The sequence below is a fragment of the Danio aesculapii genome, chromosome 20 (genome assembly GCF_903798145.1).
Source record: "Danio aesculapii chromosome 20, fDanAes4.1, whole genome shotgun sequence".
NCBI classification, from domain to species: Eukaryota; Metazoa; Chordata; class Actinopteri; order Cypriniformes; family Danionidae; genus Danio; species Danio aesculapii.
This window is the reverse complement of record NC_079454.1, coordinates 2,580,984-2,602,055: the sequence shown is the minus strand read 5'-3', so window position 1 is coordinate 2,602,055 and position 21,072 is coordinate 2,580,984. Positions and strand designations below refer to the sequence as shown.

The window sequence follows — 21,072 nt, the reverse complement described above, 5'->3', positions numbered from 1 at the left end:
TATATTATTAGCCCTCTTAAAGGTGCAGCAGGTGATCTGCCAAAATGCTATCCGTTAGCATAATAGCTTTATGATTTGAACTTTTTTTAGATTTTTCTTATTTCTAATAATGCAGATGAACATCAAATACATAGCGTTAGCATAAAAGCAGAACAATACAAAATAAATAAATACAATTGTAGGAGCCATTTGGCAACTGTCCATTGCTCCACTAGGTGGTGCTCTTTAAACAGGCTTTATAAGTGGGAACGAATATTCAGGTAACAGGTGTTGCTAGACGGAAGAGAGCACATACAGTTTTGACCACACACATTCATTCATACACACATACACACACAAAAACGAACGCACACACATTCATTCACGCTTTAGCGTGACGGTTTGTTTTGTTGGTCTGTAAGTCACGATATGAGGCAGTGTTTGATGTACAAACGGAAACTTACCTGGAAGGAAATTTGTGAACTATTGGAGTTTGAAACTGCAATAAACCTAAATACTCATGGAAACAAGTAAGACTGTTCATTGCGTATACACTTCATCAGCCAAAGGACAGTGTGCGTCATCTGGATGCCTGTCTAACAACATCTCAGGGACTTCAAGCAATAGGCTTAGCCTCTACAACAATAAATAAATAACATCATATAAATTGCAAAAGTAAACCAAGCCAGAACACACACAAGAAAATTAAAAATGAAAAAGAAAAAAAGGGGGGTGTGGGGGGTTGCTAATATCATAACCTTAATTATTATTTAGTCTCGTTACATGTTTGAAAACATTGTGGGTCGCAGAAATGTAGAAATTTTCCCCTATTTATCCAAATAAATGTCAATTCTTCCATGTAAACTGCATGAGAGTTTTTCACTCGTCCTAACTCTGAGATCCACTCGAAGATCAGAGGTCTACTGGAAGATTTTCAGTTTTTCACAATCACCCGTCTGCCTCGCATGATACAGCTCTGTATCCACTGTGATTCAGCTTTATTCATGTGGCTTAAGGGACATGGGTCACCAAGTATATACAAGCTTGGGCAAAAGTCATACTGGGTCTGCAATATCTTTACAAGGTATCCATGCACCTCTCCAAAAATGTTGGACTTCTGGGCATTGCTATAATACATGAAATAGGTCGCCTGTTTCTTCTTGGCATCGCCAGCATTCTGGATTGTTTTTGAAACCTGCTATGAACAGTCTCTTAGGAGTCCAGTAAAGTCTATGTAAAATTTTAAACTGTATAAGACGTGTTTTAACATCTCTAAACATTAATTTTAAATTCCCAGCAATTTTTCCCCAGTTCTCATCTTCAAATGTGCATCCCAAATCTTTCTCCCATATTATCTTAACTGCAGAACTAATGATTTGACTCGACTGACTAATGAGTAGTGCATAGTATTTAGAAGCTTCATAGCCAGTACCTATTATATTGTGGCCTATGTTATCAATGTTTTTACCCGTAATTTTACATCTTGTGAAATGGGGCACAACAGGCCCCCTTTAAACCAAAAACAAATATCAGAACTTGACATGCATGACTAGACTGGCTGGGAAACAGGAGCAAGAGAACCAAATGAATGACAGCGGATCAGCACAACACTGGGAGAATAAGAACACCAACCCAATAAAGTGATTACACAGAGGGCAGGTGAACAGAAAGATTACTATAATGAAAATATGAGCTGCACAAACCACAACACAAGATGGCATGCAAGACGTTCATTCATTTTCCTTCAGCTTAGTCTCTATTTCAGAGGTCGCCACAGCGGGATGAACCGCCAACTATTCCAGCATATGTTTTACACAGCAGATGCCCTTCCAGCCACAACCCAGTATTGGAAAACACCCATACACTCTCATTCACTCACACACTCATACACTACGGCCAATTTAGTTAATCAATTCCCCTATAGCACATGTGTTTGGACTGTGAGGGAAACCGAAGCACCCTGAAGAAACCCACGCCAACACGGGGAGAACATGCAAACCTTCACAGACATGACAACTGACTCAGCTTGGACTCAAACCAGCGACCTTCTTGCTGTGAGGTGACAGTGCTAACCACTGAGCCACAATGCAAGACATATTAATGTTAATCATAGGGACATATCCAGATTAAAAACAAGACAAACCCATTGTGTTTATTTAAACATGCATCAAGAATGCTTGAAATCTTGCTTTATACTGCATGACAGGTATGGAATGTAGCTTTGCCAATTGCATTGAGGTGCATGTGTGGGTTTCTTCTTTTGTGCAGGTGTGATGCCACCAGTCCTTATATTCACCCGGTTGGCTGGTGTCAGGAGAACGGCAGGACCCTCAGCACCCCTCCAGGTCAGTAAACACATTAACAGAGGTCTCAGTCTCTCTAATATACAGTTGTAGTCACGATTATTCGCCCTCCTGTGATTTTTATTTTATTATTATTTTTTTTATATTTCCCAAATGATGTTTAACAGAGCAAGGAAATTTTCACAGTATTTCCTATAATATTTTTTCTTCTGGAGAAAGTCTTATTTGGTTTATTTCGGCTAGAATAAAAGCAGTTTTTATTTGTTTTAAAAACATTTTAAGGTCAATATTATTAGCCCCCTTAAGCAATATTTGTTTTCGACTGTCTACAGAACCACTGTTATACAATGACTTGCCTAGTAACCCTAATAAATCTAGTTAAGCCTTTAAATGTCAGATATTATGTGCTGTCATCATGACGAAGATAAAAGAAATCAGTTATTAGAAATGAGTTATTAAAACGATTATGTTTAGAAATGTGGGCAAGGCAGTGGCGCAGTAGGTAGCGCTGTCGCCTCACAGCAAGAAGGTTGCTAGTTCGAGCCTCAGTTTTATCAGTTGGCATTTCTGTGTGGAGTTTGCATGTTCTCCCTGCGTTCGCGTGGGTTTCCTCCGGGTGCTCCAGTTTCCCCTACAGTCCAAAGACATGCGATACAGGTGAATTGGGTAGGCTAAAATTGTGTGTGAATGAGAGTGTATGGGTGTTTCCCAGTCATGGGTTGCAGCTGGAAGGGCATACGTTGTGTAAAACATATGCTGGATAAGTTGGCGGTTCATTCCGCTGTGGTGACCCCAGATTAATTAAGGGACTAAGCCCAAAAGAAAATGAATGAATGGGGAAACTAAACGGGGTGAATAATTCAGGAGGGCTAATAATTCTGACTTCAGCTGTACATTCAGCTTAAAAACGCTGTTATTCATCTGTTCTTAGAGAGGAGAGTTCAGGGCCTGGTTGCATGAAAGCACTGAGAACTAAAATCTTTTAGTTATAAGGTTAAGGGAACCCTTAGTAAAAGTTGGCTCGCACAAAAAGACCTAAAGGTCAACTTTAGAAACTTAAAGGTCCCGTGAAGTGCTTCAGGCGATCGTAAACTATTGAAGTTGAATCGCCTTGAATTAAAAGGCATCAAATAAGCACTAAAACAACAACAAAATCTTGTGGCAAGCCTCAGGCTGTGGCGCCATCTTTGCAGAGTTGTCTTAAATGGTATAGTAGTCATTCATTTTTCTTCAGCTTAGTCCCTTCATTCATCAGGGATCGCCACAGCAGAATGAATTGCCAACTTATCCAGCATATGTTTTACACAGTGGATGCCCTTCCAACCACAACCCTGTACTGGGAAAGACCCATACACACTCATATTCACACATACACTACGGCCAATTTAGTTTATTCAATTCACCTAAAGCGTGGTGGTTAACACTGTCGCCTCACAGCAAGAATGTCGCTGGTTCGAGCCCCAGCTGGGTCAGTTGGCATTTCTGTGTGGAGTTTGCATGTTCTCCCCGTGTTGGTGTGGGTTTCCTCCGGGTGCTCCGGTTTCCCCCATAGTCCAAACACATGCGGTATACTGTAGGTCAATTGAGAAAGCTAAATTGGTCGTAGTGTTTGAGTGGGTGTGTGAATGGGTGTTTCCCAATACTGGGTTACAGCTGGAAGGACATCCGCTTTAAAAACATTTTTTTGGAATAGTTGGCGGTTCATTCCACTGTAGCAACCTCTAACATACAGACTAAGCCAAAGGAAAATGAATGAAAACAAAACTAGAGAGAACAATAAATATATGCAGTATTTTGTGTGTGTGTGTGTGTGTGTGTGTGTGTGTGTGTGTGTGTGTGTGTGTGTGTGTGTATATGTGTATGAGTAAAACACATGTACTATACCTGATATGAATTATTATTTTAAGTGATGTTAAGTGTCTCGGAGTGAGAGTAAGAGTGAAATGTTGGTTGGGGGGAGTGTGGATCAGCCCCTACCTTCACGACAAGAAACCAAATTCAAGTTAAAGAATTTATTAACAGAAATGTACAATGATAAAACAAAACCGGGAAGCAAAAATAGGCTTTAGTGGGGGCAAAGGCCAAAACAACAAACAAAAGTAAAGCACACTCTAGCTAGTTATGGAGTAAAACTGTCTAAACTCACAAAGTTAAATTAAATTAACAACAGAAATGTACACAACTCCCTAACTAAACATAAACAAGAGAAAAGGGTTTCAGAAATAAAATGGCCACCACCTCCCTGCGGCTTCCAAACACAACGTTAAGCTTTAAAAGCAGAGTTTAAGCAGTTTCACATGCTTTTATAACAGATTTTAGCTTCAACAAGTAAAGCTGCGATCACACTAGAGTTTGAGCATGCGAAATTCTGTCGTACGGCGCTGCAAAAAGGGGCGGGATTAAACAAGATTATTAAACATTTTAAAAAGCGAGCGATTGCTCAATATTTTAAATATCTGCACAGAGAGGTCATGTTTTGATCCTCGATTGGTCTAACGCAGTCAAGTGATGCGATTTAGCAGGTCAGAGTTCACCAAGCTTGAACTTGACAAGCTTGACGCACGAGCAAAACTTGACGCACGAGCTTGCGTTTCCGGTCTGACGCATTCACATGCGTATGAATGGAAGTCTATGGGGAGAACAGTGCAGCATGACCGCAGCTTTAACCACAACAGCGCTAATAATCTTTCACAAATCAACCAGGCAGGAGAGAGACCACACTCTGGAAGCAAGCTTCAATGTGGCTTGCAACTGGCAAGCTTTTAAGGCAACGAGCAGCAGGTGCAATTAATGAACCTCCTCACCTCCACACCTAGCTGAGAAACAGGTAACAGAAACAGAGAGGGAGAAAAGAAACCAAACACAACAATACATTCAAAACACCATGGAATGTAACATCGTTGAATCAAATTGTGTGAATCATAATCAATTCGAACAGACAGAACTGTCGAGTGTTGCTGCGTCCCAGTTCGCATACTTATACTACACACTAATAGTATGTACTTTTTTTGTGAAGGAAAAGTACACACTTTTGAGTGTGTATCAGAAGAGTATGCAAGCTTTTGCGACATACTACTTCCTTGTTAACAGATCGTTGTGTTGCTTAGTTACGAGCCCTGTCAATCATCCACATTTCTGTCATATTTAATTCCCTACCTTATTGGAGAAGCAGCAGCAGCAGGTTAATCTCCCATTCACCAGTCTTTCATTCAGAGAAATCTCCTCAGGTGTTTGGATAATTCTGCATTCAGACATTAATGACACGTCTTTATATAAGTTCAGTGTTGTTGCAGATGAAATATAACACAGAAAACGCGATTAAAACATGTTCCAGTGGGCGAGATATTAATTAACAGTCATACAAACATCTTTACTGAAGCCTCTCTACTTGACTGTTGGTCTCGAGCATCCATCATGTTTGTAGTTTGTTTACACTTTTCACCCGTGTTTGTAGTTCTAATCGAATTCACGTCCTACGCGCAATGTATTGTGGGCAATATCAGCGGTTAGAGTATGGACGCTTCTACACTTTGAGTTTTTACTGGAAATAGTAAACCATACGGGAACCTTTGGCAAACTCTTTTCAACATACTAAGATTTGGGACATACTAATTCTACTTTCAAATACTCTTTAGGACGGAAATTATGCTAATTGGGACGCAGCATGTGTATTTATTAGCTTGATTTCCACTTTGGAAATCCAGATCAGAACTGAATCAAAGCTTGTGAACTGAATCGAATTGTGAACTTTGTGTCGATGTCCAGCTCAACAATGCACCATAAAAACCAGTGTGAAATACCCTCATCATTTCTTTAAGTGACAGAAATGAAGACTGCATATTTCATAAATTCATCTCCACCAGCTTCTGAATGTGTGTGTGATCTGTGCTGCAGGATACCCTGATGCGAGCAACTTCTCCTGGGAGAAATACTTGGCCGAGACCAGCTCATTACCAGCTCCTGCTCGAGCCTTCAAAGTGGTGAGTGTGTGAGTGTGCAGTTTGGCACTTTCACTTTCATTCGGGAACATTTCATGCATGCCCCCCGTGACAAACGAGATATTGGATGCAACTAAAATCAGCACACTCCACACATCTTAATTCGATTTCTCTTTAGTTCGATTATGACCTTAATCAGATTAAATTAATCAAAAATCGCTGTTTACATGGTAGACTCTTAATCAGAGTATTGTCTTAATCGCATTAAAATCTAATTATTGGTGTCCATGTAAACATACTCACTGATAACCTCAGGTACTGAATATGGGCTTTATTTAGTGTTAAATTAGACCCCCTAGTTTTTCACAATTTTTTTGTGATTTTATGCTATAAAAATGTCTGATTTTGTGGCGGTAATTCCCATAAATTTGCGGACAAAAAATTTGCGATTTAAAAAAAAAAATATATATATATATATATATAATTTACCATATTAGGTAGCCTACAATGTTAGGGGTGCAATCTGAGACAATGACACAAATCCTAAAAATAAAGCTTCTTTATTTTGGTCTCTTGTCAGGACAAGATCTAAAACAGTAGGGATTAATCCAAAGTAAGGTTGTATAACTCATTTTTATTTGTATTATTTTATCCACGATCCTACTTTCTCTCAGATTTAGCTCCCCAGAGCATCTGACATCATGTCACAGATAGGACATGCGTTAGGCTTTTCCCCTTCCATAATACACCTAAAACACGGATTGCCGTAAAACTCGTCAATGGCAGGGAAGCGTTTTCGCTCGTTAACTGCAGGAAAAGAGTTAAATTGAGTCATTTATCGATTTGACGCACATCATAATACCAGCCATACATGTAAAGCACAAATAATGTCCTTCAATTTGTTCACGTCCAGTGGCCGTCATCCGTGAACAAAGTTTTATCTGTTTGTTTCATTGCTCCGTTTGTTAGAGGTTTGCTCCCACTTTCTTTTGCAGTCTAAAGCGCGTCTAACGCACAAAATTCGCGCACCAGTATGTCTTAATCGCAATTTGGCTATAACTTCATATGTAAATCCCTCTGCTTACTGCACAGGCTGCAAAACTCCCCTCTGCCCACCCATGCCATGTAAAGAAATACTTTTAGATTATATGGTTTGGAATTTGATGTTTTATGAAATTCTTTCAATTTTTGATGATTATTTTGCGTTTAAATTAAGAATTAAGCAAGATCGCAAAAATTTGCCACTTTTTGTTGATTTTGTGTTGGATTCAGAGATCGCGGAATCGCTAAAAACTATGGGGACTGCTAAATCAAATGCTACCAATAGCTGTGTTTTCATCCAAAGATGCTAATTAAATTAATGCACGAAACTGTAATATTGAGTAAAAAAATAGCAAATAAAGCAGCATTTCCATCCAATGAGAAACAAAAGAGAACAAAATCATAACTTACTAATAAACTGGAGCAAGAGATGTAGTTTAGTGCGTGTGGAGAAGCCACTGTGGTGTTTTTCTTCTCTAATGAATGAGTTGCGCCCGAAGACGAAACACAATGAGTGCAATGCGGTGCTTTTGGAGGTGTGAGACGTTCTTTGGGAGCGCAGACTGATGCTCAAGACAGTTCTGGAGGGAATAATAATAGAATAATAATAATACTGAAGCACTGTGATGACGAGCTGACGGCTGAGGCCTTTTAGAAATGACCAAAACAACACTTCAGATGTTTTACAATGTGCTGGAAACACAGGTTAATGCTGAACATTGCACTTATTTTTATCATCACATGATAAAACACATTACCGTTTCATTGGAAGTGCAGTGGCTGATATTTGCTGATATTTAAAATAATGGCTATAATATTGACATGTTTCTGTCATACAGCATCACGTTTGGCGAAGACAGCCAAATTGCTTGTTGCTGGAATCTTGTCGTCTGTACTTAGGAAATTGTGCTAGACACTGTTGATAACACAGTGAAGGGGCTGTTTGAACATGTTTCTCACATTCTCTCTCTCTTTCTGCAGAAACCTCCTCATGGTTTTCAGCTGAACATGAAGCTAGAGGTGGTCGACAAGAGGAATCCTGTTCTGATCCGCGTCGCCACAGTAGCTGATACAGACGATCATAGACTCTGGGTGAGAAACTACATTTTGGGGACCTCATTTTTTTGTTGGCCCATACTGTAAGCTCAGTGCCCACATTAATTTCCTTTTTATTGGTAAGACTACTTTGACCTTATGGGGAACATCTCCAATATGTATAAAGGATGATTTTAATCATGCCAGATCTAGCGGCAGACAGTGAACAGCAGATGGTGCTCTAGACTAGTTTTAACAGCAGATGCCGCTCTAGACTAGTTTTAACAGCAGATGTCACTCTAGGCTAGTTTTTAACAGCAGATGTCACTCTAGGCTAGTTTTAACAGCAGATGGTGCTCTAGACTAGTTTTAACAGCAGATGCCGCTCTAGACTAGTTTTAACAGCAGATGTCACTCTAGGCTAGTTTTTAACAGCAGATGTCACTCTAGACTAGTTTTTAACAGCAGATGTCACTCTAGGCTAGTTTTAACAGCAGATGTCACTCTAGGCTAGTTTTAACAGCAGATGTCACTCTAGCTCACTCTACCTTTACCGTACCAGAGCACTCAGTGGAAATGGGCCATACCTTATAATATTTGTCGTTCTGGGCCAAATATCTAACAATTTTTAAATTAAGAAGCATTTTCTAGACAAGCAAAGAATATTGTCTTGTTTTCAGAAATAATGAGTCAAAACTAGGTGAGTTTCTGTTTAAAACAAGCTAAATAATCTGCCAATGGGGTAAGAGAAAAAATGTTTGGTTCAAACTAAAAACAAGATTATTTTACATACCTTGTTAACAGATTTAGCCTGTTTAAAGGACAAAACTGATTTAATTTTGACTTATTATTAATATTCTTTGCTCGTCCAAAAAAAAAATGCTTCTTGATTTTAGATATTGTCTTTGATTTTGTCTTCAGTGAGTGGTTCACGGCCTCCTCCACCTTCAGTCATCACCTCTGCTCGCTGACATTCACTGTGCTCTGGATGGATTTGTTAGTTTCCCGCTGCTTTCTCCAATCCCCCATCAATATTTCCTGAAGCAGATGTAATTGACTTTTGAGGAGAAAGACCTTTCCTTTTAAGTCTTTGATGGTTCTCTACAAACGCCCTCCACTCTCCCACAGGACACAGAGGAGAGGTTTCGACTTTTGCCGTGTCCGGCTCAGACTCATTTGCCGGGTGTCTGGTTTAGTGTCTTGGATGCAGTCCTCCAAGCTCATGATGGAGTCAGACACAATATTCATTCTGTTTCCACTGCAGCATGAGCACATATTCTATACTGGACATTATTGAAGCTTCAGTGAGTAGACTTTAGTCTAAGCAAAGTCAGACCTTACTGTCCTAATGAAATCATTAATAATCAAGGCATGATCATATTTTATTGTGGTCAAATAAGCGTAATCTAAAGGCCTTTACCTTTCATAGAAGCCACTTCTGAGACCAAATGATCAACTAGTAGTCATGTTATCATTTGTTGTTCTTAAAACTTGGATAGGTGACAAGAAGCAGGGCTAGAACTAAACTGTGCAGGGCTGCGGCCCTCCAGGAATTGAGTTTGACATCCCTGCACTGGTGAATATGTGAAGAAATAAAACTGCAAGCAGACGTCACCTCAGACACGTATTTCATGGTTCTCCAAAATGCAGCCTCAGCCACATGCCTCCAATGAGCTTGGGTTAGTGACTGTGGGCTGTTCTGCGAAAACACTGACCACCACTGATTTCCAAAAACCCCTTTATCGGAGTCCTGGAGACAGGCCGCCATTTAAGGGCCGTTGCTGCTCTTTTCTTCTCATTGTTCTGATGGCAGCAACATTTCTGAGCGTCAAACACAATATGACCATATTGGCCTGCCAGCCATCTGAATGCCGCCAACGTTTCTCTAAGATACCAGTTCAAACATTAATGTCTCTAGAGATGTGCATTGCAATATGATGATAATCTTCTCAAGGGAGCTTGAAAAGCTACTAGGCAAAGCTGTTCCTGCTTTCATCTGAAGTGCCTCTAGTGACTTTAAAGCTTATATAAGAGTATGATGTTTATTTACCACCACAGAACCAGCTGCGCTGGGATTTAACGTCACTTTCATGCAGTGACACCAGAGAAAGACAGCATGACCCCTCAGGAAAAGTTCCTTAAGAGGATTTAAGAGCCAGCATGATGTTGATAGCTCAAGACTAGTTCAACGTGGAGACCAGATTAGCATCCTGACACTGTACTACAAACACTGTACTTTTTTTGTTGATTTGACTCAATTAAAAGGGAACATTGGGTTTCAAGACTTGTATTTTACAAATTGGTGTCGAGAGGCTGGTCAACGTCTGAACACAGAGTAATCAAAGACTTTAAGTACATACTCTTAATGATCTTATTCCTCATCTCTAATCCTACCCAAAAACCCAACTACTACCTAATGAATATTAATAAGCAGCAAATTATGAGTTTATTGTCACCTCACAGCAATGAAGGTCGCTGGTTCGAGCCTCGGCTGGGTCAGTGGGTGTTTCTATGTGGAGTTTGTATGTTCTTCCTGCGTTGGCGTGGGTTTCCTCCGGGTGCTCCGGTTTCCCCCACAGTCCAAAGACATGCGGTACAGGTGAATTGGGTAGTCTAAATTGTCCGTAGTGTGTGAGTGAGTGTGTATGGATGTTTCCCAGTGGCAGGTTGCGGCTGGAAGGGCATTCGCTGCGTAAAAAGTGCTGGATAAGTTGGCGGTTCATTCCCCTGAGGCGTCCCCGTATTAATAAAGGGACTAAGCCGAAAAGAAAATGAATGAATGAATGAGACTGTATTATTGCAACCATTCCTGTAGCTCATACACTTGGCTTTAACATCCCAAGGTCACGTTTTCGATTCTTAGTGACTGCATGAACTGGATTTGTTGAATGCAGTGCAAGTCCATAGTGAATAAACATGTAAACGTGTTATTTTCCGCATTGTAAAGGAGTTGTATTTCTCTCTTTCAGATCCATTTTGATGGCTGGACAGATGAATATGATTACTGGATCGATGCAGACAGTCCAGACATTCATCCAGCTGGATGGTGCGCCAAAACCGGACATCCACTGCAGCCTCCTATCAGTGAGTATGGACATCTTTCACAGGGAAGACAGGAGTTAAACACACTCCTGATGGAAAGACTGCCACAGATGTATAGCAGCAACATTGTTATGCCTTCAGATATGATCGATTCCATCACATGCATTCTTATGGAAAACTCTGAGGGTCCTGATTATTACGTGTTATTTTCATGTCCTTCACCACCCACATTGCGCTCATTTGTGCACCCATGGGTGTGCTGGCCTGAAAAAGAGGTGTGTTAAGGCGCATTGTTGGCACGTTACTATTTTGAGGAAACTGAAAACCTTGACCAACTAAAAACTGCTCTAAAGTCAATGGCATATCAGTGAAAAGTGGGTTCAAAATAACATGCATGTTGCTTATTACACACACAGGGATGTGCAGCAGCACAGAAATGTCTTTAAATATAAAAACTTAGGATTAAAATGTAAAAGATTAGTGTAGTCTACATAAATACAAAAATCGCTACCTCATTCTTCACCTCAGGGGGATTTGGTGAATCTGGGTTGTTCTGTAAATGGTCTTTAACTTCACACACAAGCAGATCAGACAAAGTTCACCATGTAAATATTGGGAGATGGGATACTGATTTGGGCATTGGGAGATGGGATACTGATTGCTTTAATGCATGTTACGCCCAAAGCACTCTCATAAATCATTAAGAACCATTTCAGACCATGCGCTGGGTGCTCCTTCCTTAAAATAGCAAAAGTGAATTCGGACACGTCCTAAAGGAAGCTGCGCAGTGCACTTTAGACCATTAGTGCGCTTAGATTGTTAAAATAAAGCCCTGACAATGTATATGGGTGATTCTATAGAAATGTCTGTTTGTCTGTGCCTAGACAAAAATATTACACTTTAGACTTATTCTGATTTTAAAATGAAACAAAATGTTATACTGACACGGTGGCTCAAAGGTTAGCACTGTTGCCTCAAAGCAAGAAGGTTGCTGGTTCGAATCCCAGCTGTGTCAGTTGGCATTTCTGTGTGGAGTTTGCATGTTCTCTCCGTGTTGACGTGGGTTTCCTCCGGGTGCTCCGGTTTCCCCCACAGTCCAAACACATGCGCTATAGGGGAATTGAATAAACTAAATAATAAGCTAAATTGGTATTGTAGTGTATATGTTTGAATGTGAGAGTATATGAGTGTTTCCCAGTACTGGGTTGCAGCTGGAAGGGCATCCGCTGTGTAAAACATATGCCAGAATAGTTTGCGTTTATTCCGCTGTGGTGACCCCTGATGAATAAAAGGACTAAGCCTAAGGAAAATGAATGAAAACGTTATGAAATAATTCACATTTTGAGTCTTCAATGTGGCAGTAATTGTTGTTTAATTACTTTACTGAATAAAATGTACTTTACTTTGAGGTCAAAATCATTTTCTACCATTTAAATTGCAATAATGTATTTATAACGATCAGATACACAGATACACTATCACAGATACACTATCTGACAAAAGTCTTAGTCCAATTTTTAGGAACAGCAAATATTAACTTGACTTCTGGTTGATCATTTGGTCTCAGAAGTGGCTTATATAATAGGCAAAGGCCTCTAGATTACGCTTATTTGACCACAATAAAATATGATCATGCCTCAATAATGTTCATGTCTGGTGACTGGGCGTTCTTGCAGGACTCCCAGAGTTCATCAAGACTCTTTGGGTTCATCTTCAGTGCCTCCTCCTTCATCTTACTCCAGACATGGTCAATAATGTTGATGTCTGGTGACTGGGCTGGCCAATCCTGGAGCACCTTGACCTTCTTTGCGTTCAGGAGCTTTGATGTGGAGGCTGAAGTATGAGAAGGAGCGCTATCCTGCTGGAGAATTTGCCCTCTCCTGTGGTTTGTAATGTAATAGGCAGCACAAATGTCTTGATACCTCAGGCTGTTGATGTTGATCATCCACTCTGCAGATCTCTCGCACACCCCCATACTGAATGGAACCCCAAACCATGATTTTTCCTTCACCAAACTTGACTGATCTCTATGAGAATCTTGGCTCCATGTGGGTTCCAGTAGGTCTTCTGCAGCATTAGGGATGATTGGGATGCAGATCAACAGATGATCCATGGGAAAAATCCACCTTCTGACACTTTTCCAGATCAACTAGAAGTCAAGTTAGTATTTGTTGCTCTTACAACTGGGATCCATGACAAGACTTGTTCTTCAGTAATGCAAGTAATATAGACTATTATCCCTAAAAAATAAACAGTTTAATGTCAATAAAATGGGAACGTTTCATTCAGATGGACAAATTGCCATTATTAAAATAGTTGAAGAATAGTCCCCCATCCAATCAACAACTTGCTGTTTTGTGCAGTTCAGTGTCTACAAATTGAGTCTTCGCAGTCATCACGATGTCTTCCACTCTCTTTGTGGTGTTAATGTTGAGATAAAGCTGGGTTTATGTCAGCTTCCGCATGACAGCTATTTTCCTGCTGGTTTCCTGGAGGATTAAAGCTGGACGGAGAGAAGGAGTTATGTGGGAATAAATGACGTGTGGACGGTCTGACTCTCATCGATATCCTCTGGTAACTGCCGAGGATGCTGGGAAGCGCTGTTGAACAATGAGTTTTTCTTCAGTCAGTCTTGCTGATAATCTTCCTCTGGTGCTGCTTCTCCTCCGCGGTGTCCATGGAAACGGATCGGAGCATGTTTAGAAATCAGCAACCGGCATCAGGATGTGACCGACTTACAGAGAGAGAGAAAGACCATACACTCTGAGTCTATACATTCTCTGCAAATCAGTCTGTTTCTGAGTCTATATATACATCTACAAATACTGCATTAATTCTCTGTATGACTTTTGTCTTACACCCTTCACTCACAACTCATTTCTGCTTACATGTTACTGGGGACATGATATATTATTGCAGAAATTACCCTACAAACCCATAATTGACACATTTATTATGGTCATGCTATTAGTAAACCATTAACTTTGACTTTAACCTTAATAAACTCATAATCTGCTGCTTATTACTGGTTATGTTAAGGTAGTAGTTAATAAACGGCCAATATCTTAATAATAGGCAGGTAATGAGCCTAGTTAATAGTGAAAATTGGTACTAAAGTTGCCATGAAATCAAAATGTACTCTTCTTATTTTTAAATAAGTATCGGTGCACTTCTTTATTTTGTTAAAATTCATTTGTGCTCATTAGATTGAATGAAACATCATAACCTCTCTCTGTCGAAATGACTTTTTTCACTTCTGGTCACGTGGAATGCCTTTAGGGCGGAGCTATCAGTCATTTAGGGCAGGACTTTCAGTCCTTTAGGGCGTATCAGTCATTTAGGGTGGGGCTATCAGTCATTTAGGGCAGGATTTTTAGTCTTTAGGGCATATTAGCCATTTAGGGTGGGGCTATCAGTCATTTAGGGTGGGGCTATCAGTCATTTGGGGCTGGGCTATCAGTAATTTAGGGTGGGGCTATCAGTTTTTAGGGTGGAGCTATCAGTCATTTAGGGCAGGATTTTTAGTCTTTAGGGCATATTAGCCATTTAGGGTGGCACTATCAGTCATTTAGGGCAGGATTTTTAGTCTTTAGGTCATATTAGCCATTTAGGGTGGGGCTATCAGTCATTTAGGGTGGGGCTATCAGTCATTTGGGGCTGGGCTATCAGTCCTTTAGGGCGTATCAGTCATTTAGGGTGGGGCTATCAGTCATTTAGGGCAGGATTTTTAGTCTTTAGGGCATACTAGCCATTTAGGGTGGGGCTATCAGTCATTTAGGGTGGGGCTATCAGTCATTTGGGGCTGGGCTATCAGTAATTTAGGGTGGGGCTATCAGTTTTTAGGGTGGGGCTATCAGTCAATTGGGGCAGGGCTATAAGTTCTTTAGGGCAGTGGTCACAACCACTAGGTACCGGTCCGTGGACCGTGGTGCCGGGCCACAGAATAAATCATTAATTATTTCTGTTTTATTTATTATCTGAGTCTGAATGATGTTTTATTTTGAAAAATGATCGTATTCTCTCGGTTATATCTCGGTCACTTGAGCGGCAAAATTTAACCCACAAGCAGCAAATTGAGTAAGAAACAGACGTCTTTGGAAAGTTTCTTTGTGAAGGGCAAAAGGACCTGTGAAGAACTCACAAACTGCCAAGAAACCGCAAGCCAACAAATCAGGTGAATTCAGCATGACTGTACAAGAAGATGATCAACTTCTGGAGACTCCGGCAGCATTAGGGGCCGTTCACATATTGCGTCTTTTCTGCGAACAAGTTAATTATTTCCATTGGAGAGGTGTGGCTTGTGGAAGCATATTGAGAGTGATGCGCACAAGTGGTGCGACGTGCTCACAAAGTCTTGGCGCAACTAGTTGAAAACATCTCTTTTCAGAATGCCGTGAGTGCACCTTGAGTCACGTGACAAGAACTGACCAAGCAGCTTTATACTATTATAATTTTATATGATTTTTAATTTTCTTCATTGATAAAACTTGTGTCAGAGTTGCAGCAATGTTTTGTTTTGTCAGCTTACTCTGAGAAAACTGTTGGTGGTTGCCTAGCAATCTACATTACTTACTTATAAACTAATTTCGAGAGGATCACATGCTTGTGATTGATCACAGCTGGTCCCGCATCAGCTCCTCATATTGCGCCAGTGAATGATGACCCACTATAACCAGTTTTCTACTTCAGTCATCTTCGTCCTGAAGAATCCCCCCTTCCACCCTTACTCCTCCCCTTCTTCTGATAGGTAGGGCGGCATGGCAGCCCAGTGGTTAGCGCTGTTGCCTCACAGCAAGAACGCCACTGGTTCGAGGCCTCACCGGTCCAGTCGGCGTTTCTGTGCGGAGTTTGCATGTTCTCCACGTGCTCACGGGTTTTATCCAGGTTCCCCGGTTTCCTCCTACAGTCCAAAGACATAGATCATGAGCAAATTGACTAATCTAAAGTGACATCTTAAGACAAACTCTTAGCCAGCTTTGTCTCAGCTATTCCTAACAAGTTCACAAGCAGGGGAGTTCTCGAGACCTACCTGAGCTCAAACTCCCCTCTCGCCCTTGAAAAGGGAGGGAGCCCCAGGCTCGAGGATATTCTGAGCTCAGAGCTCTCTCCCGTGACAGCATGCCAAATACGCTTTAGTATCAATCATCAGCTAAGTGTGAACTCTTAAACTGAAATGTCGATATATAGGTGAAATAATATTCAATCATCATTCAGCATAACAAACAGGTCGGTGTTTGTGTGTGTGTAGCTCCACAGGACATGTTTGAGGCGTCTGAGCAGACGGGATGTCCCACTGCGGGCTGTCGAGGAGTGGGCCACATTAAAGGAGCCCGATACTCTGGACACCACAGGTCAGTGTGTGTGCGTGTGTACTGGTGGTTTACAAGGACAGAAATTTGTATGACATAGATATTACAAAAGGTCCTTTAAGGCAAGTAATTTCATTAGGCGACCATCTTTGAAATCCCTTTCGATCATTCTGTCTGAATGGGGAAACTCTCCACAATTGTTGGCCAAGCTTACGATTACATTACATATTTAGAATCACCAATGAATTTAAACAAATTAAGTTTCGTTTCTAAATGTTTGAATCATGCAAAATCATCATTTTCCAGGTTGCCCAAGCTAATGCGCATTCGAAGGGAACGAGATCACAACACCAACCTTATTTATGGTCATTTCTGTTTACATTTTACTCATAATCCTCATGATGCCTCATCCAATCGCACTGCTCTTCTGAAGTAATACCTGACGTTTGTTTCAAGTTTGTAGGTGTTCAAGTGGTTTCCATCATGTGATGTTTGTTTGAATGGCGAGAATTGATGAGGTCAGAAGGGACTGACTGGTTTCATTTTATACAGATTACAAAACCAGAGAACATTCGATTTTAAGTGTAGTCGGTTTGTTTAAAAGTAGAGAGTTAAAGCTCCGTATAGATATAATTATGACGTCTATGAGGCAAATATTTGCTGAGATTCCCATGTATTTGCCAACCTCAGAGGAATAATAGCAATGAAGATGCAGAAACTGTCATAAAAACACACGTCTGGACCGAGCCCCTCCCCCTAAAAGATCGTATAATCTTTTCACGGATAATACAATTTTTTCTTAAATTTTACTTAATGTAAATATTTATGTAAATGTTACAGTATCACAATTTCCATAATATCAAAAAAAAATTTCATCATTGATGTTAAGAAATGTACATTTACCGGCCACTTTATTAGGTACACCCGTCAAACTGCTCGTTAAAGCAACTTTCTAATCAGCCAATCACATGGCAGCAACTCAATGCATTTAGTCATGTTGACATGGTCAAGACGATCTGCTGCAGTTCAAACCGAACATCAGAATGGGGAAGAAAGGTGATTTAAGTGACTTTGAACGTGGCATGGTTGTTGGTGCCAGACAGGGTGGTCTGAGTATTTCAGAAACTGCTGATCTACTGGGATTTTCACGCACAACCATCTCTAGGGTTTACAGAGAATGGTCTGAAAAAGAGGAAATATCCAGTGAGCGGCAGTTCTGTGAGTGCAAATGCCTTGTTGATGCCAGAGGTCAGAGGAGAATGGCCAGACTGGTTCCAGCTGATAGAAAGGCAACAGTAACTCAAATAAGCACTCGTTACAACCGAGGTCTGCAGAAGAGCATCTCTGAACACACAACACGTCCAACCTTGAGGCGGATGGGCTACAGCAGCAGAAGACCACACCGGGTGCCACTCCTGTCAGCTAAGAACAGGAAACTGAGGCTACAATTCACACAGGCTCACCAAAACTGGACAATAGAAGCAAAAACGTTGCCTGGTCTGATGAGTCTCCATTTCTGCTGCCACATTCGGATGGTCGGGTCAGAATTGGGCATCAACAACATGAAAGCATGGATCCATCCTGCCTTGTATCAACAGTTCAGGCTGGTGGTGGTGGTGTAATGCTGTGGGGGATATTTTCTTTTTCATAAGTACCAATTGAGCATGGTGTCAACGCCACAGCCTACCTGAGACTTGTTGCTGACCATGTCCATCCCTTTATGACCACAGTGTACTCATCTTCTGATGGCTAACTCCAGCAGGATAACTTGCCGATGAATCTGCAGCAACTGTGTGATGCTATCATGTCAATATGGAGCAAAATCTCTGAGGAATATGTGTCTCCTCAGAGTCCTCAGAATCACACTGTGTCTATGCCCTGAAGGATTAAGGCAGTTCTGAAGGGAAAAATGTGGATCCAACCAGATACTAGTAAGGTGTATCTAATAAAGTGGTCGGTGAGTGTTTATTCATGAAATGAGCTATTTAATTTTTTTAATAATATTTAACAATATTACTGTTTTTGCTGTATTTTTTAATAAATAAATGTAGCATTTCAGACTTTTGACGTATGTTTCAGGGCTTTATCATGTATCATTTGTGTGGGTAGGGGATAGGAAAATTACTGCCATTGATTGATTCTGCCATAAATAATACTTTCCAACTTTTCATAGTTTTTTATTGGGGGAAAAAGTGTATTTTTTTGTATTTGTTTTTAATAAATGTGTGCATCTCGACATTTCCAAGCGTTTTTTTCAATGAAATACTCCAAAGTGCACATAAAAATAGGTAGGTGGAAATATAGTCAGCGGCTGTTTTTTCCCAGCATTCTTCAGAATATCTTGTTTTGTGTTCAACAGAAGAAAGAAACTCATAAAAGTTTGACTACTTGAGTGTGAGGAAATGGTGAGGAAATGTTCATTTCTGGGTGAACTGTCCCTGCAAATAAACAGAGCCCATCGTAGCATCAGCTGAAGCTTAAACATACTTTTGTGGCACAGAGGAACAAATATCACAGATTCTCTTGTCTCAGTGAAGCATTTTTTAGGGGGGAAAGAGCTATGTGTCCATCATATCACAGCTTAGCTTTAGCAAGGGTCATTGATCTTCCGTTTCTGCTCAGCTGTCAGCCTGAGGAAAGCCACTGGATGTCTGTAATCTGATGTTTCTGCTTGAGAAAAATCTCCCAGAGGCCAAGAACATCCACACGGATCAAACTCGAATGCAAAATACCACTTTAACCAGTCAAATGGGCGTCAAATGTGTGATCATTCTTGCGTTAAGCGATATAGTCACTGCTGAAAGCACAGCACACAGAATAGAAAAAGCCAGTCAATAGCTTTGTTTCAATCCACCTGTTTTTGTGTTTATTTTATGTTATCTCATTGAAAAACTGCTTAATAGAAACATCAAGATGCGCATACATTTTGCACAATTGAGTAGGATCAGTATGTGTGATGTGATTTAATTTTTGACAGATGATGATCAGATATAAATGTGTTTCAGGGATGCATTAATGCAGTTTGCAGCATTTCCAGATCATTTCTAAAACTCCTCAGCCGTCAGTCGGTCATCACAGTGCCTCAGTATTATTATTATTATATTATTATTATTATCTATTACTATTATTATTCCCTCCAGAACTGTCTTGAGCATCTGTCTGCGCTCCTAAAGAGCGTCTCATTGTGTGTCGTCTTCATCTTCTGAGGCTCAACTCATTTATTACAGAAGAAAAAACACCACAGTGGCTTCTCCAAACGCACTAAACTACATTTCTCAGGCTGATATTTGCTCCAGTTTATCTGGAAGTGATGATTTTGTTCACTTTTGTTTCTCATTGGATGGAAACGCTGCTTTATTAGCAAATATTTTATCCGATATTACAGTTTTGCGCTATTTTGCATCTTTGAAACAGTAACTCTTCTGTTTCAATGACATTGGTGTAGCGCTGGAGACTCAGCTTCATAATACAACTTATAAACAAAGAACAATGAACATACAAAAACAAGGTATGTGTAAACTCTGTGCCTCTAGCCACCACATATGAAATAATACAGTAAGTAAGGTGTAATGTATATCTAGCCAATTGTTTACTGCAGAATAAAGCCCGGCAAGTTTAGCAGCAGATGTTGTATAAGAGTGAAGGGTTTATTCTGTGAAAACAATCAGCAGGATGTACATTAACTCTCTAATTATAGGGCTACTTCCCACAGAGCTAAACAGTTAGACTCAGAACGTTGATTTGATTCATAATAGTTTATTCATTTTTTAATTATTATCCTCTAGCAGTAGGACAAGCTTTGTCTTCTCCTGGATGTGTACAAAAAGAATGCGTCTCTGGAACGTACAACAAAACACACCCAAGGTCATTTATTTGAGATTCATAAAATGTAAACCACACCCTTTAGTGGACTTACCATCCGAATCATACAATAAAACATAGCCTAAGTAGCGTATTTGAGATTCAGAAAATGTAGACAGCGCCCTCTAGAGGATTTGTCAACTGAAGCATACAATAAAATGTACCGTAAGTAACGTATTTGAGATTCAGAAAATGTAGACAGCGCCCTCTAGAGGATTTGTCATCTGAAACGAACAACAATGTGGGCCCTAAGTATCATATTTGAGATTCACAAAATGCAGACAGCGTCCTCTAGTAGATTTGTCATCTGAACATATAATAAAATGCACCCTAAGTAACACATTTTAAAATTCGCAAATATAGACAGCGCCCTCTAGTAAATTTGTCGTCTGAAACGTACACTAAAACGCACGCTAAGTAACGTATCTCAGATTCACAAAATGTAGACAGCACCCTCTGTTGTTTTTTTGTCTGAAATGTACACTAAAACGCACGCTAAGTAACGTATTTGAGATTCACATAATTGTAGACAGCGTCCACCAGTCGATTTGTAGTCTGAAACGT

At 40.3% G+C, this 21,072-nt stretch overlaps 1 protein-coding gene across 1 annotated transcript in view; it reads left to right on the top strand.

The window, feature by feature from the left end:
- l3mbtl3 (L3MBTL histone methyl-lysine binding protein 3) overlaps window positions 1–21,072 on the top strand; it is a 69,681-nt gene that overhangs the window by 28,231 nt on the left and 20,378 nt on the right. The window contains exons 12-16 of the mRNA XM_056481304.1: window positions 2,248–2,324; window positions 6,177–6,262; window positions 8,243–8,353; window positions 11,266–11,380; window positions 16,587–16,689. Of these exons, the coding sequence (XP_056337279.1) occupies window positions 2,248–2,324; window positions 6,177–6,262; window positions 8,243–8,353; window positions 11,266–11,380; window positions 16,587–16,689 (492 nt within the window). The remainder of the gene's footprint in view (window positions 1–2,247; window positions 2,325–6,176; window positions 6,263–8,242; window positions 8,354–11,265; window positions 11,381–16,586; window positions 16,690–21,072) is intronic.